We start from the raw sequence: 18,159 nt of genomic DNA on the forward strand, positions 1-18,159 counted from the left end.
AGGGGCTTTCTTCTCTGTCAGCTCTGGAGGAAGGTCCTTGTCATCAATCTTCGCTTGGTCTAGGAGCTTCTCCATGAAGGAACCTCAGGTCCAAAGGATGTGCTCTACTCCCGGTGCTGCTTTCTTGGTGGTATGAGGTCTCCCACTCTCTGCTCGCTTCCCTTTCCTTTTATCTCTTGTAAGATAAAAGGTGGTGCAGACCACATCCCACAGAAACTTTACATTGGATCAGGGATGTGACCTAAGGGTGTTATATGCCACCCAAATCTTCTTTAACATAATCTAATCTTGCCTCATTAACCATAGACAGAGATCAGGAAAATTACAGCAATCACAAAATGGTGGACAACCACACAATACTGGGTATCATGGCCTAACCAAGTTGACACATATTTTGGGGGGACACAATTCAACCCCTGACATCTCTTCTTTGGAATCAAGCCCTATCAAAAAACAAAACAAAAGACAGTTGCCATCAAGCAGATTCTGGTTCATGGAGACCTATGTGTGATAGAGTAGGGTTTTCCAAAGGTTGATTTTTCAGAAGTAGATTTCCAGTCCTTTCTTCTGAGGCACCTTTGGGTGGGTTTGAACCTCCAATCTTTCAGTTAGTAGCTGAATACTTAACCATTTGCACCACTCAAGGACTCCTGGAATCACTCCTGGTCCTCTGTTTTCTCTGCCTCTGCTCTGCATTGAGTCTCTCAGATGCCAGTACCCTCAGGCCACCTGCTGGAGGACATCATCTCCTTCCTCACTGTGTGTGGAAACTTGGTGTGCAAACCACACTCAGGAAAGTACACTAGGGGAAGAACCTCTCTCCCACCTCCCTTCCTGCTCTGCACCGGGTCCTGGCAGGTTTCAGCGACTGCTGATTGCCACTTCCCCTGGGCTGGAAGCAGGGCCCATCATATGCTTCAGCTTCAGCAGCAGCTAAACCAATACCACAGGGAAAGGAGGGAGCCTTTTCAGTTTTGGTCTGTTTTTTAGCCAGTCCCCAGCTGGGAAAATATTAGTTTCTTTCTTGTTGACCCCCAGGTGATGATTCCTTCTTACCAAAATGGTGGAGAGTAAGACAAACATTGTTTTGGCTTGAATTACCTGTGAAAATCCTTTAGGAAAGTACCATGTTAGAGACTGAAATATTGTTTATCTTGGTAAGTCCTATTGCCACATTTTCCGTTTGGACAAATGGCTGTTTCTCTGAGCCACAGATTATATAATTTATGGTTAATGTCCATGTTGTGCCAAAAACAAAAATGTATATTTAAACATTAGATTAACACTGGATGTGATAACTGACTAAGGTATTAAAAGATACTTTTTTGGAGTGGGGGCCAAGATGGTGGAGTAGTGAGACACTTCTGGTGGTCCCTCTTACAACAAAGACCTGAAAAAACAAGTGAATCAATTATATTAGACAATCTAGGAGCCCTGAACATCAAAGGCAAAGTTGAGAATCAGACTGAGTGGTAGAGGGAGGGAGAGACCCTGCAGGCCAGATTGGCTGACAAGTGCTGTGAGGCCAGCAGTGGCATTCAGGATGTGTTTTCCAGATTGGGAGAGGCTGAGCAGTGGAGAGTCTGCTCAACCCTACAGAACCAGCAAGAAGTGGCCCTCAATTGGCAAAAGATGAGTACGTGTGTCTAACCTACTGCATGGTTCAAAAAACACCCATTTGGGAAGAATATCTCTCCCAGCTCCCTCCCTGTTCTGCACCGGGTCCTGGGCAGGCTTCAGTGATTGCTGTTGACACTTTCCCTGGGCCAGAAGCAGGGCCCCTCACACACCCTAGGCCGTTCTTCTGGCCTGGGAGAGGAAACAAATTAAGAAACAGGAAAAATAATCTGCCAGGTCCCCTAAACTGGGAACTCATGGCAGGTATAGCTCCTTTGCCTAGGCACGGGCACAAGGGGTCCATGGGCTTTGAATACCTTTCACCCCTGCATAGACCTGTGTGGGCCCATTTCAACAGCGTAGGACCTTGTTAGTATAGTACAACAGGGTATACACCTGAAGCCTAACTTCACTGTATCAGCTATATGATGGAGTGGCAGGTTTGTGATATTTGACACCCCTCTCCCCGTTAAGCAGGGTCCTTACCTACCACAACACGGGCCTGAGGACTGGTGGCTCCACCCATGCTACCTACCCACCTCCAACAGGGGTCTAAGAATAAGTGGTGCCTCCCAGTCCTTACAGCATTGGGTGCCCATAGTCCAGCTGCAAATCCCACCCACCTATGCACTCTAGGGAACAGGGAGGTGCTTTCCTCCCAGACACTCAGGGGCAGCTGTCAGCCCCCTGCCTTGCTCAGCATGTGACCCTCTACAGCAGCCAGATACTTGTGTCTGCTCCAATCACCCCTACCCCTCTAGGACTGTAGGTAAGAGCCTGCACCATACACTTGGTAACTGACTATCTGGACACCTGAGCTGAATCCATACAAAAAAACTAAATGAACTGGGCTCACATACCTAGTAACAAATCTAACCACCTGGTGACAGGAAGTGAGAGCTTCAAAGGCACCAATAATCAAACTAGCTCACATGAGCAGACTATTTGGGCATATCAAAACAAAACAAAACAAGAAGCTAGGACACAATAAACAAACATAAAATAAATAAATACAATAACTTATTGATGGCTCTGAGACAACAGTCAATATCAAATCACATAAAGAGGCAGACCATGATGGCTTCAGCAAGCCACCAAAACAAAGACTCAAGAAATCTTCCAGAAGAAGAGAATTTCCTGGAATTACCAGAGGTAGAATATAAAAGATTAACATACAGAACTCTTCAAGAGATCAGGAAGGAGATCGGGCAAAACCTAGAACAAGCCAAGGAACACACAGATAAAGCAACAGAGGAACTTAAGAAGATTATAGAAGAGCACAATGACAAATTAAACGGGCTGCAAGAATCCATAGAGAGATAGCAACCAGAAACCCAGAAGATTAATAATAAAATTTCAGAATTCGACAACTCAACAGAAAGTCATAGGAGCAGAATTGAGGTAATGGAAGTCAGAATTAGTGAGATTGAAGATAAAGCACTTGACACACCAACTTATTTGAGGAAAAATCAGATAAAAGAATTAAAAAAAATGAAGAAACCCTAATAATTATGTGGGTTTTTTTTCTATCAAGAGGAATAACCTATAGGTGATTGGAGTATCAGAACAGCGGGGATAACAGAAAATACAGAGAGAATTGTTGAAGATTTGTTGGCAGAAAACTTCCCTGATATCATGAAAGTTGAGAAGGTATCTATCCAAGAGGTAGATCCCAAAAGAAAGTCACCAAGACATATTACAATCAAACTTGCCAAAAAACCAAAGATAAAGAGAGAATTTTAAGAGTGGCTAGGGAGAAATGAAAAGTTATCTACAAAGGAGAATTAATAAGACTAAGCTCAGACTACTCAGCAGAAACCATGCAGGCAAGAAGGCAATGAGATGATGTATATAAAGCCTGGAAGGAAAAAAATTGCCAGCCAAAATTATATATCCAACAAAACTGTCTCTCAAATGTGATAGTGAAATTAGGGCATTTGCAGATAAACATAAGTTTAGGGAATTTGCAAAAACAAACCAAAATTACAAGAAATACTAAAGGGAGTCCTCCAGTTAGAAAATCAATAACGGATAACAACCCAAGACTAGAACACAGGACAGAACAACCAGATATAAACACAGACAGGGAAGTCACAAAAATAAACTAAACTAAAATGCTGAAAAAAGGGAAACAGAGATGTCAATATATAAAAGATGACAACATTAAAACAAAAAAGAGGGACTAAAAAATGTAGTCATAGATCTTTCATATGGAGAGGAAGTCAAAGCAACATAAAGAAATAAAAGATTGGTTTAAACTTAGAAAAACAGGGGTAAATATTAAGGTAAACACAAAGGAAACTAACTTTCCCACATATCAAAATAATAAAAAAAGATTTTTTAAAAAGAGGTAAAATCTTGACGCACATGTGAATTTAAAATGAACATGTGTCAAAGTGTTAATTTCATTAATTAATTATGGAGCCAGCAGAATGTTTGCACTGTAATGGATTGCTTTTATATGGCCTTTCTCACCGTGGTCTTGTAACTGCTACTAAATGATTACGCAAATAAAATGCTTATGGTCCACCAAGGAGATTGGACAGCTTGCTAATAGTGCAAATAAGATGCATGGCACTCTTGTGGGGTTAGGGCCATGAAAATAAGGTGTATGGTACCTTAATAGGGGAATTTAGCAGTTTTTCCATCCCTCTAGGCTTAAAATGAGCCATCCCAGAGGTGGAAAGGAGATACTTCACTACCACCGAGAAAGAAGAGCTAGTGGCGAAGCTTGTTCTTTGCCCCAGGATTCCTGCACTGAGAACCTTCGAGACCCAGGAGACACAGAGAGAGCACTGTAACACCAGAGATGAGAAGCAGAGGCACAGTAACAGAGGCAGCAAAGGCAGCAGAACCAGGAGACCAGCAGGAGATGGTGTGATGCGCTTCCTGGCCCATGGAGTGAGAAAGCTGAGCGCCTTTGGGCAGGAGGCTTGCTAGTGGAGTGGGGTGCCTCTGGGCACTTGTTGGCAGAGCTAAAGAGCTTTGCAACATTTGCCTGATCAGGGCAAAGGCTGGGATGGGCCAGAAAGCCCAAGAGGCATGAGGGGCCAAGGGCTCAGATTAGGAAGGTCAGGGAGAGCCCTGCTTGTGGGCACAAGTGAGAAGCTGTTCTGACTGAAGAACTGTATACTGAGTCATTTCTGATCCTGAACTGTAACCTGATACTTCTCTAATAAACCCTATAACTCTGAGTATGGTCTGTGAATTCCGTGTGGTCGTTGCAATGAATTATCAAACCCGCCAGAGAAGTAGAGTGCTACGTAAGGGATGGCTGGTGTCAGAATTGGTAAAAAGGTTGGAGAGAGGAGGTATGTCTGACCTCTGCCTCATAGGAATCAGCCTCAGGCTGTTGATGCTGATGGTGATTCTCGTGCCGGCTTATGAAGTTAGAGGAGAAGGTCGGATAATGACGCCACTAGGCCATTTTACAGCTGGAGTCAGAAGTGGAATTTGTTGCAATGGCTCCAGACTCATGGAAGCACGGTATTTAGGAAGAGAAAGAACAAAGGTGTGTGGGAAATGAAAGTTTTGATTCTTAGATAGTTACTTTGGTTGTTGTTATCTGTAATGGCTGAAAGGAAAGTAAGAAATGCTATGCTGTAGCTGAGGGGAGAAAAGCCACACCTGGAGTGGCTCGGTGCCAAAGCCTAGCAAGTTAAGCAAGATGATCGATAGGGGGCCAGGGTCTTCTTGTTCAACCCAGCCAGAGGCCCAAGGCCATATGCATATGAATGAGAAGATAGTCAAGGTGTGGAGAAGAGAAGATGAAACCGGAATGTTTTAAAAATGATACGTATTTACCTGGATGTACTATGGATACTATGTGTCAATTTGGCTGGACCATGATTCTCTGTGGTTTGGCAGTCATATGATGTTGTGATCACTTTCATGATAACATTTGATATACTGTGATCACCTCCATGATGGGATATGCTGTCAGTATCCAGTCAGTTGAAAGGGAGTTTCCCTGGGCATGTGGTCTGCACTGAATATATGTGGACATTCTGGCAACGCTCTTGGGCTTTTGCTCTCGCTGGCTCCTGCAGCTGGCTCCCGTTCATCTGACTTCTGGTTCTTGGGACTTGAGCAACAGCTTATCTGAGGTCTTGCCTGCTGATGTTGGAATTCGTCCATCTTCCTAGCCTGTGAACAACAGCCTGCTCTCTGACCTGCCGATGTTGGGTTCACCAGCCCCTGTGGCTACATGAATCCAGAGAAGCCTGGTCCACAGGAAGGACAGACGGTTCTCACTTTCCCTGGGGCCTGTGCCTGATGGACAAAGAAGGGCTCAGAAGGAGGAGGCGCTGGGACATCTTTGCCCACTGGCCAGTGCTCTGCAGGAGAGCCACTGAGGAAGACTGACGACAACCTCTCTGGGAATATTTAGGGAAGTGCTTTCTTGATTGCAGGGACAGTAGTGCTCATCAAATACTAGTCCATTCTCCACCTTTACCCCCCCTTACTCCCCCCCACACACACACGTTTTCTAGTCCTTGGCAGATAAGCAGGGCCTTGTGACTAGTTCTGGCCAAAAAATAGGAGCAGAGATTATGTTACTTCTGGACTAATGCAGTGAAAGCCCTACGTGTGATTCTCCCATCTCCCTTTCCCTGCTGTGGGAGCTAAGGAGGCTGTGAGGACACTGTGGGCTCCATATGGTGCAGCTACGAGATGGTGGAACCTCCATCCATGTGTGATAGGACCCCTGTCCTGTACTATCTCTCATGGGATGTGTAGTGTATGCAAGATATAAACTAGCCTCGTTTTAATCAACTATTTGTCATTGTTACTACAGCATACCCTAGCCTATCCTGACTAATACACTGTCTAGGAGAAAAGGGAAAGTAACCTTCATTACCTATTGCTATGTAACAAATTACCTCAAACTTAGTTTAAGCTCAAAACAGCAGCATTTATCATCTCACAGTTTCTGTGGGTCAGGGATCCAGGCACGGTACAGCTGGCTCCTTTGGCTCAGTGTCTCACACAGGCTGCAATCAAGCTTTTGATTGGGACTGCAGTGATTTCAGGGCTCAACTGGTGAAGAAGCTGCTTCCAATCTTACTTACATGACTTTTGGTAAGATCCATTTACTTGTGGGCTGTTGGACTGAGGGACTCAGTCTTGGCCAGAAGCTGCCCTCAGTTGCTTACCATGTAGGCCCCTCCATAGGGCAGTAACAATATGGCAGCTGGCTTCATCATAGTGAAAAAAAGAGAGTGTTTGAGCAAGATGGAAGTCACAGTATTCTATAACCTAATACTGGAAGTGACATCCCAACTCTTTTGTTGTTTCTGTTTATTACAGGCAAGTCCCTAGGTGCAGCATACACTCAAGGGGAGGGACTACACAAGTGTGTGAATATGAGGCAGCAGGGATCTTTGGGATCCATTTTAGAAGCTGCCTATACCTGTTTTGCATTTAGTATGTGCTAGAAACTATGCTAGGTGTTTTTTGATCCATTCTCAGTTTTAATTTATACTATTATTACGAGGCAGGTAAAGAAAGCAAAGGTTAGCAAGTTTAAGTAACCTGTTCAGAGTTACACTCTACTAGAATCAGAATTTGATCCCAGATTTGCTTCAAATTCATTGTATGAGGCAGCCTTCTTAGAATCAAGGGGGTACGTTGGATGGATTTCATAAAAAAAAAAAAAGTTCTGTGGTTCTCTCATTTGTTCTTATGGGAAAACACTCACATTTCCTGTTTCCCAATGTCCTAGGTGTCTGGAGCACTGGGGCCAAGATTTCTGGAGCACATGATTCTGGAACTAAGGATTCTGGAGCTCATGTTCTTCTGAAGGAGATCCGAGGAGGTTCTGTCTTGTTTCACGTGATCGTGAAGCCAGAAGTAAATCCCGGAGAGGAAATGCAGGAGATTGCGTGGAGCTTTGGCTCTGAGCCATCCTACAGAGTCATGCTGCATGTCCATAATGGGGCAGACTCTCCAACATGGGTCAGTCTCCAAGACAAGTACAAGCAGAGGGTCCATGTGCCCAATATGACAACGCTGAGGATTGAGAACCTGACCCTTGAGGACAGTGGGCAGTACCGGGCACGAGTCAGCTTAAATGAAGGAAGAGAATTTATCCAGGTGTTCCACCTGATAGTCTATGGTGAGTGACAACCCCCTCACACCAGTCTCATAGCTTACCTCCTTCTTTTGTCCCTGGGAGTATCACATAAGCCCCTTTTGCAGGATTGCATCCAGATACCAGTCTTCACACCCTATTTTCTCCCCTGAACATAGGTGAGTTCCCCACAAGCGGAGAGCAGAGCTGAGATTCATAAAAAAAAAAAATGAGATTCATACCTGGGAGAAAATCACTTCAGTGTTTTGGGAAAAAAGAGGGGAAATCTGACAGAAATGGAAATTTTTGCAGTAACATGTAATTGTTCTCTACAAGACTAAGGATACTTAATTTACATGTTAATTTTCTCTTGCTGCTGTAACGAATTACCACAAACTTAGTGGCTTAAGACAACACAGATTTGTTATTTTACAGCTCTGTAGGTCAAAAGTTTGACATAGCTCTTGCCAGGCTAAAATCAGGGCTGTGTTTCTTTCTGGAGACTCCAGGGGAAAATTTCTTTCCTTGCTCTCCCTTTTTTTAGCAGAAGCTTCTTTTAAAATAAAATTAAAAATATTATCTAGAGCAGTTTTAGGTTTACAGAAATATTACACAGAACTCTCATATATCCCCTCAGCTGCTGCAGAGTATTTTCCCTATTAACATCTTGCTTTCTGATGGTACAATTTTATAATTGTTGAACCAATATTGACACATTATTAACTAAAGCCCGTATTTACGTTACATTAGGGGTTCACTCTTGTTGTTGTAGAGTCCCATGGTTTTGAAAAATGCTTAATGTTATATGTCCACCATTACAGTGTCTTACAGAATAGTTTCACTCCCCTAAAAGTGCCCTGTGCTCCACGTATTCATCCCTCCCTCCTCCTCTTGAACCCTTGGAAACCACTAATTTTTTTATTGTCTTTATAGTTTTGCCTTTTCCAGAATGTCATATAATTGACATCATACAATATTTAGGTTGTTGGGACTGTCATCTTTCACTTAGCAGCATGTATTTATGATTCCTCTATGTCCTTTCATGGCTTGATAGCTAATTTCTTTTTATTGCTGAATAATATTCCATTGTGTGGATGTACCAGTTTGTTTATCCATTCATCTATTGAAATACATCTTGGTGGCTTCCAATGCTTGGCATTTATGAATAAAGTCATCATAAACATTTGTGTGTTGGTTTTTATGCAGACATTTGTTTTCATCTTATTTGGGTAAATACCTACATGTGCGGATGCTGGATCGAATGGTTAGCCTTTGTTTAGCTTTGTTTGAAATGGCCAGACTGCCTTCCAACGTGTCTGTGCCATTTTGTACTCCTACTAGCAATGAATGAGAATTCCTGTTGCTCCACATCCTCATCAGCATTTGATGGTGTTGGTGTTTAGGATTTCAGTCATTCTAAATTTTTTTTTTTAATAGGTGTGTGTGATGGTTAAGATTGTGTGTCAATTTGGCTGGGCCATGATTCCCAGTGTTTCGGGAGTTGTCTAATGTTGTGATCACTTTCCTGTAGAAATTTGATATGTGATCACCCCCATGATGGAATCTGCTTAGTAATACGGGCAGGGGTGGGGCCTGTGGCACCTTACTGCCCCCTCAGCCTTCATCTCTCTGCCTTCTCCCTCCTACTCCCTTCCTGCTCACGTGGCAAAGGTTGTTGGCTTGTTCTGGATCCGGCAGCTGTCTCTTGTCTGACTTCTGGTTCTTGGGACTTGAGCTAGCAGCTTACCTGTCCATCTTGGGATTCTCCTATCTTCACGGCCTGTGAGCAAGAGTCCTCCTTTCCGATCTGCCTGTCTTGGGTTCGCCAGCCCCTGCAGCTAAGTGACTCAGGAGAAACCTTGCGGTCTTGCTTGCCGACCTTGGGGGTTCCTCGGCCATCACAGTCTGTGAGCAGGAGCCCTGCTCTCCGACCTGCTAATCTTGGGTTCGCCAGGTTCTGTAGCTCTGTGAATTCGGAAAAAACTCTATCCTGCCAAGGGCTTGGGACATCCCAGACCCTACAATCGTGTGAGCTGTTTCCTTGATATAAATCTCTCTCTATATATTTATACACATTACTGGTTTTGCTTCTCTAGAGAACCCAGCCTAAGACAGTGTGTAATGGTATCTCATTGTAGTTTTGACTTGCAGTTTCCTAATGACAAAAGATATTTAACATTTTTTCATATGTTCATTTGTCTTCTCTATATCTTCTTTGGTGAAGAGCTACAGCTACTAACCAAAAGTTTGGCAGTTCAAATTCACCATCTGCTCCTTGGAAACTCTATGGGGCAGTTCTACTCTGTCCTATAGGGTTGCTATGAGTTGGAATCGACTCAACTGCAATGGGTATATCTTTTTTGGTGAAGTTTCTGTTCAGATCTTTAGCCCATTTTGTAACTGGTTTGTTTTGTTACTCTTGAGTTTTAAGTTCTCTTTGTATATTTTGAATATGTCTTTTATCAAATACATGTTTTATAAATATTTTCTACCAATTCATTGCTTGTTTTTTCATTCTCTTTAACAGTATTTTCCTGAAAGCAGTTTAATTTTAGTGATGTCCAACTCATCAATTTTTTTCTTTTGTGGATTGTGCCTTTGGTGTTGCATCTAAAAAGTCACTTTCAAACCCAAGGTCACCTAGATTTTCTCCTATATTATCTTCTAGAAATTGTATAGTTTTGTATCTTATATTTAGGTTTATGATCCATTTTGAGTTAATTTTTGTGAAAGATGTGAGTTCTGTGTGTAGATTAATTTTTTTTTTGTATATGAATGTTCAGTTGTTCCAGCATCATTCTTTGAAAAGACTTCCCTTTCTCCATTGAATTACTTTTGTTCCTTTGTCAAATATTGGTTGACAATATTTGTGTGTGTCTATTTCTGGACTACCTATTCTGTTCTACTGATATATTTGTCTTATCCTTCACCAACACCACAGTGTCGTGATCACCATAGCTTTATATTGACTTTTAAAATCAGTTCATGTCTGTCATTCAAGTTTGTTCTTCTTCAGTATTGAATTGGCTATTCTGGGTCTTTTCCTTTTCCATATAAACCTTAGAATCGGTTTGTCAATATACACAAAATAACTTGCTGGGATTTTGATTGGGATTGCATTGAATTTATAGATCAAATTGGGAATAATTGACATCTTAACAGTATTATGTCTTTCTATCCATTGGGACCACCACTGTCTGTCAGTTTGTTATACTGAGGTGGTTTGCATGTTGCTGTGATGCTGGAATATGCTCGCGTATTTCAAATAATAGCAGGGCCATCCATGGTTGATAAGTTTCAGCAGAGCTTCTAGATTAAGACAGACTAAGAAGAAAGGCCTGGTGATCTACTTCCAAAATTTAGGCAGTGAAAACCTTATGAATTACAACAGAATATTTTTTGACTCACTTTCTTTTGACACATCATCAGGAGGGATCAACTGCTGAAGAGGGACATCATGTTTGATGAAGTAGAGGGCCAGCAAGGGTGAGGGAGACCCTCAGTGAAATAAATGGATACAGAATCCACAATGATGGACTTGAATATGCTGGAGATCATGAGGACGATGTAGAACCAGGCAACATTTTGTTGTGTTATACATATTATACATAAGGTCGCCATGAGTCAGAGTTAACATGGCAACTATCTATCTGTCTGTCTACCTATCTCTCTATCTGTTTATCTATCAATCAATCTATCTATCATCATCATCTATCTGTCTATCATCATCTATCTATCTATCAATCTATCGTCTATCTATCTATCATCTATCTATCTATCTATTTCTCTCTCTCTCTATCATCTATCTATCTCTAATGGAAACATGGAACACCTCTCCATTTATTTAGTCTTTGATTTCTTTTATCAGGGTTTTATAATTTTCCTCATATAGATCTTGTACGTATGTTGTTAGCTTTTTACCTAAGTGTGTTGGTCATCTAGCGCTGCTATAACAGAAATACCACAAGTGGATGACTTTAACAAAGAGAAGTTTATTCTTTGACAGTCCAGTAGGCTAGAAGTCCAAATCCAGGGTGTCCGGTCCAGCAGAAGGCTTTCTGTCTCTGTCAGCTCTGGAGGAATGTCCTTGTCATCAGTCTTCCTTTGGTCCAAGAATGTCTCAGCACAGGAACCTCAGGTCCAAAGGACGTGCTCTGCTCTTGGCACTGCTTCCTTGGTGGTATGAGGTCCCCATGTCTCTCTGCTGGCTTCCCTCTTTTATATCTCAGAAGAGATTGCCTTAAGACACTATCTAATCTTGTAGATCTCATCAATATAACAGCCATTAATCCATCTCATTATATCATAGTGATAGGATTTACAACACTTAGGGAAATCACATCAGATGACAAAATGGTAGACAGTCATACAATACTGGGAATCCTGACCTAGCCAAGATGACAGATATTTTTGCGGGACACAATTCAATCCATGACACTAAGTATTTCTTTTCTTTCTTGTTTTTGGTGGTCATGTAAATGTTGTGTTTTTAATTTCAAATTCCAATTGTTCATTGATGGCGTATAGAAAAATAATTTACTTTTGTGTATTAATCATGTATCCTGCTACCTTACTATTATTGCTTATTATTTCAATTTTGTCAATTCTTTGAGATTTTTGGCACAGATAATCATATCATCTGTGAATAAAGACAACTTTATTTCTTCCTTCCCAATCTGTATACTCTTTCTTTTTCTTGTCTAATTGTATCAGCTATGACTTCCACTATGATGCCCAATAGGAGTGGTGAGAGGGGACATTCTTGTTTTGTTTCTGATCTTAGGGGGATAGTATCTGATTTCTCACCACTAGATATTAGGTATGATATTAACTGTAGTTTTTTGTAGATGTTCTTTATCAAGTTGAGAAAGTTCCTCTCTGTCTTAGTTTCTTAGTGCTGCTGTGACTGCACTAAGTAGTGTTTTTAAAGAACAGAAATTAATTTTCTCACAGTTCAGGAAGCTGGAAGTCCAAATTTAGGGAATCAGGTATAGGGAGATGCCCTTGTCTATTTCAGCTTCTAGTTATGGATTGAAAATACATGTTGCAAATCCTAGACTCAATGCCTATGGTTATCATATCATTTGGGAATGGGTTGTCTGTGTTATGTTAATAAGGCAGGATTAGTGTAGGATGTGTCTCTAGTCAATCTTTTTTGAGATATAAAAAGGATTAAACAAGCAAGTGAGAGAAGCAGAGACTGGGGAAGAGAGATACTAAGCCACATGAAAATTGCCCAGTAGCAGAAGCTCAGAAGAGACATGGACCTTCCTCCAGAGTAGACAGAGAAAGCCTTCCCCTTGGGCTGGCACCTGGAATTTGGACTTCTAGCCTTCTAAACTGTGGGAAAATAAATTGTTTTTTGTTAAAGCCACCCATTTGTGATATTTCAGTGATAGCAGCAGTCAATAACTAAGACAGCTGGCAATCCTAGAAGTTTCTGGGCTTGTAGATTCATCTGCCTTGGTCTTCATCAGACAGTGTCAGTCTTCCCTCATTTGTTTGCTTTTGTGTCAGTGTTGTTCTCTTATATAACTCAGAAGTGATTAGATGTAAGACACAGCCTACATTAACATGGCCTCATTCACAGAACGAAGAACCCACAATTCCCAAACGAGATTACATCCACAGTTAAAAGGGTTAGGATTCCAACACATTTTTTGGGGGGACATCAATCCATAACATTACACCCCTTGGCCCTCCAAAGTTCATATCTTATAAAACATAGTCACCCTATGATATCATCCTAAAAGTCTTATCCCATTAAAGCATCAATTCTAGATCCTAATCTCATCTTCTGAGTCATCTAAATCGGGTATGACTCTGGGTGTGTTCCATTCTAGGGCAAAACATCTTTCCATCAGTGGATCTGTGAAACCTAGAATACAAGTTATCTGTTCCCAAAGTACAATGTGAGACAGGTGCAAGACAGGCATTTCCATTTCAAATGGGAGAAATTGGAGAGAAAGAAGGGGTGGTGAATACCAAGTACGGCCACAGTCCAGTAAAACAAATTCCTTTAGCTCTCAAGGCTTGAAAATAATCCGTTCCCTGGGACCATGTGAGCAATGGCTCTGCCTTTCAGATTCTGAACACTGGTCATTCTCTCTGGATTCTGGGTGGAGGCACTTTGGCTGTGGGCATCAGCCCTGCCTTCTAGGCCCACTGGGATGGCAACCCAGCTCCTCTTGGCTCTGGGCAGCCCCGTTCTCCTGGTCCAAGTGAGTGGTGACTGTACCCCCTTGGCCCTGGCTGCTCTGTTCTCCTGGCCCACTGACATGGCAGCCTGGTCCCCTCAACTTTGGGTAGTGGCCCCATTCTCTTGGTACACCTAAACAGCAGCTCCATCCTTAGGAACCATGGTGGTGGAGACCTGACTCTTTGAGACCAAAGAGGTGGTCTGTCCACCCTTACCTGCCCCCCAGTGCTCCCTCCAACATTTCTGCTGATCCCCAAACTGGTTCCAGGATGGTACCTTCCTTTTCTTGCCAGACTACAGATGTCCACAACCAAGTAGCTCCATTGGCCCACTTCTTGCCTGTAGAATTCCAGAAGGTGACAACTTTTCTTCGTTTCATCCTGTCTCTGTCCCTTTCAATCTAAGCTCAAGGAATTTCTGCTAGGGTGGTTGATTAGATCCATCAGTCATAGGCCAAATCTTTCACAAAAGATTGTGTAGTTCCAGGACACTTGTCCTTAATCTGTACAATGGCATTTTCCAAATCTTTCATTTCTGGTTTCACTTTGCACAGTTCACTTTTAAGTCTATGACTTTCCTCCGCATTTTACTGTAAGTGGCAAGGAGAAACCATGCTGCCCCTTCAAGATTTTTCTTAGAAATTTCCTCAGCCAAATATCCAAGTTCATTAGTTACATGTTCTGCCTTCCAGAAATCATTCAAACATGATTTAGACAAGTTCTTTGCCAACTTATAAAAAGCATTGCCCTTCTCCCATTGCCTACTAACCTGTTCATCTTTTCTTTTAAAGCCTCCCCAGAAGCACATTTAACATCCACATTTTTAGCAACATTCCATTCATGGTAATAGAAGCTTTCCCCACAGCTCTCAATTCTTTCTGAGCTTTCATGAGAATCACCCTTAATGCTCATAATTTTACCAGTACTCTCTCAAGGCAATCTAGGCTCTTATAACATCAAAATTCCTCCAGCCTCTAACCATTTCCCAATTCCAAAACCATGTCCACATTTTAGGTATTTGTTAGAGCAGTACCCAACTTTCTGGTACCAAGTTGTGTCTTTGTTTCTTAGTGCTGCTATAACTGAAATACCTCAAGTGGGTGTTTTTAAAGAACAGAAATGTATTTCTTCTTAATTCAGGAGGCTAGAAGTCCGAATTCAGGGCATTTGGGTTAGGTCTCAAACACATATTTGAGGGGTGACACAATTCAGTCCATAACATCCTCTACTCCTAGTTCCCTAAAAGGTTTCCTTTTTCTTTTATCACGAGTGGCTGTTGAATTTTAGCAAATGCTTTTTGTGAATCTATTGATATGATCATATGATTTTTCTTCTTTAGTCTGTTGATATGATGAATTACATTAATTGATTTGTGAATGTTGAACCAGGCTTGCATATCTGAGAAAAATCCCTCTTGGCCATTGTGTGTAATTCTTTTTATACATTGTCGTATCCAATTATCTAATATTTTATTGAGGAGTTTGCACTATGTTCACGAGAGATATGATCTGCTATTTTTCTTCCTAGTAATGTCTTTGTTTGGTTTCAGTATTAGGGTAATGCTGACCTTGTACAATGAGTTCGGAAATGTTCTGTCATTTTCTATTTTGTTTGTTTTATTTGAGAGATCTTGAGAAAGATTGGTGCCAAACCTTCTTTAAATGTTTGGTTGAATTCACCAGTGAATCACCTGGGCCTAGTGCTTTCTGTTTCGAAAGGTTATTAATTGTTTGTTTGATTTCTTTAATAGTTATAGGCCTATTTAAATTACGTTTTTCTTCTTGTATGAGTTTTGGTAAGTTGTGCCTTTCGAGGAATTGATATATTTCATCTAAGTTATCAAATTTGTGGGCAAAGTGTTGCTTATTTTTCTTAGTACCTTTTTGATGTTCATAGGATCAGTTGTGATGGTAATTTGTGCATTCTCTCTCTTTTTTTTTTTTCTGGTTAGTGGTTTATCAATTTTGTTAATCTTTTCAAAGAACCAGTTTTTGGTTTCTTTGGATTTCTCTATTAATTTCCTCTACTCAATTTCACTGATTTCTGCTCTAATTTTTGTTTATTTATTTCTTTTCTTCTGTTTACTTTGGATTTAATTTGTTTTTCTTTTTGAGTTTCCAAAGATGGAAGCTTAGGTTATTGATTCTAGATCCTTCTTCTTTTTAATATATGCATTTAATCCTATAAATTTCCCTCTAAGCACTGCTTTCACTGCATCCCACAAATTTTGGTAAGTTGTATTTTCATTTTGCTCAATATTTTTAAAATTTCTCTTACGACTGCTTCTTTGACTCATGTGTTACTTAAGAGCCTGTTTAATCTCCAAATGTTTTGAAATTTGTCAGCTATATTTCTGTTATTGATTTCAAGTTTAACTCTATTGTGATCTGTGAAGCATATTTTATATAATTTCTATAGTCTTTATTTGTTAAGGTGTATTGTATAGCACAGGATGTGGTTGGTCTATCTTGGTGAATGTTCCATGTGGGCTTGAGAAGAATGTGTATTTTGCTGTTTTGGGGTGAAGTACTCTCTAAAGGTCAATTAGATCCAGTTGACTGATGGTGCTATTCAATTCAACTGTATCCTTGCTTATCTTCTGCCTGCTGGATCTGTCAATCACTGCTAGAACAGTTTTGAAGTCTCCAAGTAGAATAGTGAATTTTTCTATTTTTCCTTGCAGTTATACTAGTTTTGCCACATGTATTTTGACTCTGTCTTTAGGTGCATACACATTAACAATCGTTATGTCTTTTTGGAGAATGGGCCTCTTAATGATTATGTAGTTCTCCTCTATCCCTGATAATTTTTCTTGCTCTAAAATCTTCTTTATCTGAAATTAATGTAGCTATTCTAGTTTTCTATTGACTAGTGTCAGCATTGTATATATCTCACTTCATATTTAAAGTGAGTTTCTGTACACAACATATAGTTGGGTCTTTTTTTTTTTTTAAACTACTCTAATATGCTCTGCCTTTTAATGGATATATTTAGACTATTCACAGTTAAAGTGATTATTGATATGATTAAATTAATATCCACAATATTTTTATGCTTTCTATTTTTTTTTAATTCATTACTTTCTTTCTTTGTCCCCCCCAACCCTTTCTTCTTCTTCTTTTTTTTTTGGCTTTGTCTTGTTTTAACTAGGCAATTTGTATGATTCCATTTTCATGGGAACATATCAATTATACTATTTTAAAAGTATTTGTAATAGTTGTCCTAGAGTTTGCAATATATATTTACAATTAATCTAAGTCCCCTTTCAAATAACACTATTCCACTTCCTGATTAGTACAAATAACTTATAGCAGAGTATTCTCAGTTCCTCTCTCCTGTCTCTTATTAGTGTTCACATTGCTGTGATACATTTCACTCATGCATAGACTATAATTATCTAATATATTGTTTAAAAAATTTTATCTGCTAGATCAGTTAAGAATAAGAAAATAAAAGATTTCACTTTATCTTCATTTACTCTTGTTTGGATGCTTTTCTTTACAGAAATTTGAGTTTCTGACTTATGTCATTTTCCTTCTCTCTGAAAAACTTCTTTTATTATTTCTTGCAAGGCACATCTAGTGGCATCAAATTCTCTAAAAAAAGATTTTTTTTTTCTGGAAAAAAATCTTCATTTCTCCTTCACTTTTGAGAGATAATTTTTCTGGGTACACTATTCTAGGTTTGTGTTTTTTTTTCTTTCAGCACTAAATGTTTCATTGCATTCTCTTTTTCCTTACATGGTTTCTGAAGAGAAGTCTGATGTAATTCTTATCCTTGTTCTTTTATAGGTAAAACCAAAAAACAAAACAAAACTAACAAATAAACAAAAAAAACAAACAAACCCATTGCCATGCAGTTGACTCTGACTCATAGCGAATCTATTGGACAAACTAGAACTGCCCTATAGAGTTTCCAAGGAGCGCCTGGTGAATTCAAACTGCCGACCTTTTAGTTAGCAGCCGTAGCGCTTAACTACTACGCCGCCAGGGTTTCCTCTTTATAGGTAAGACATATATATATGTGTATTTATATATATTGTTTCATTTTCAAGATTTTCTTTTTGTCATTGATTTTCAGTTTGAATATATTATATGCCTATGTGTAGTTTTTGGTATATTTTTTGATTAGTGTTCTCCGAGCTTCTTGGATCCGTGGTGCGATTTCCAGTTTTAGAAAATTCTTAGTGGTTATTACTTCAAATATTCTTTCTGTTCCTTTTCCTCTTTTTTCTCCTTCTGGTATTCCCATTATGCATGTATTACACCCTT

General features: G+C 40.2%; 1 protein-coding gene across 7 annotated transcripts in view; it reads left to right on the forward strand.

The window, feature by feature from the left end:
* LOC126073781 (SLAM family member 9-like) overlaps nt 1-18,159 on the forward strand; it is a 72,822-nt gene that overhangs the window by 3,896 nt on the left and 50,767 nt on the right. For 6 of the 7 annotated variants that reach the window (XR_007516847.1, XR_007516845.1, XR_007516844.1 and 3 more), the window contains exon 2: nt 7,343-7,735. Coding sequence is in view for 3 of the 7 variants with exons in the window: in XM_049880844.1 (XP_049736801.1) it covers nt 7,343-7,735 (393 nt within the window). In the remaining 4 variants the exon portion in view is untranslated. Of the gene's footprint in view, nt 1-6,445; nt 6,700-7,342; nt 7,736-18,159 lie in introns of those variants that run through there. The other variant, XM_049880845.1, reaches the window with a different exon arrangement.

Source organism: Elephas maximus, chromosome 3, assembly GCF_024166365.1.
Source record: "Elephas maximus indicus isolate mEleMax1 chromosome 3, mEleMax1 primary haplotype, whole genome shotgun sequence".
Classification (NCBI taxonomy): domain Eukaryota; kingdom Metazoa; phylum Chordata; class Mammalia; order Proboscidea; family Elephantidae; genus Elephas; species Elephas maximus.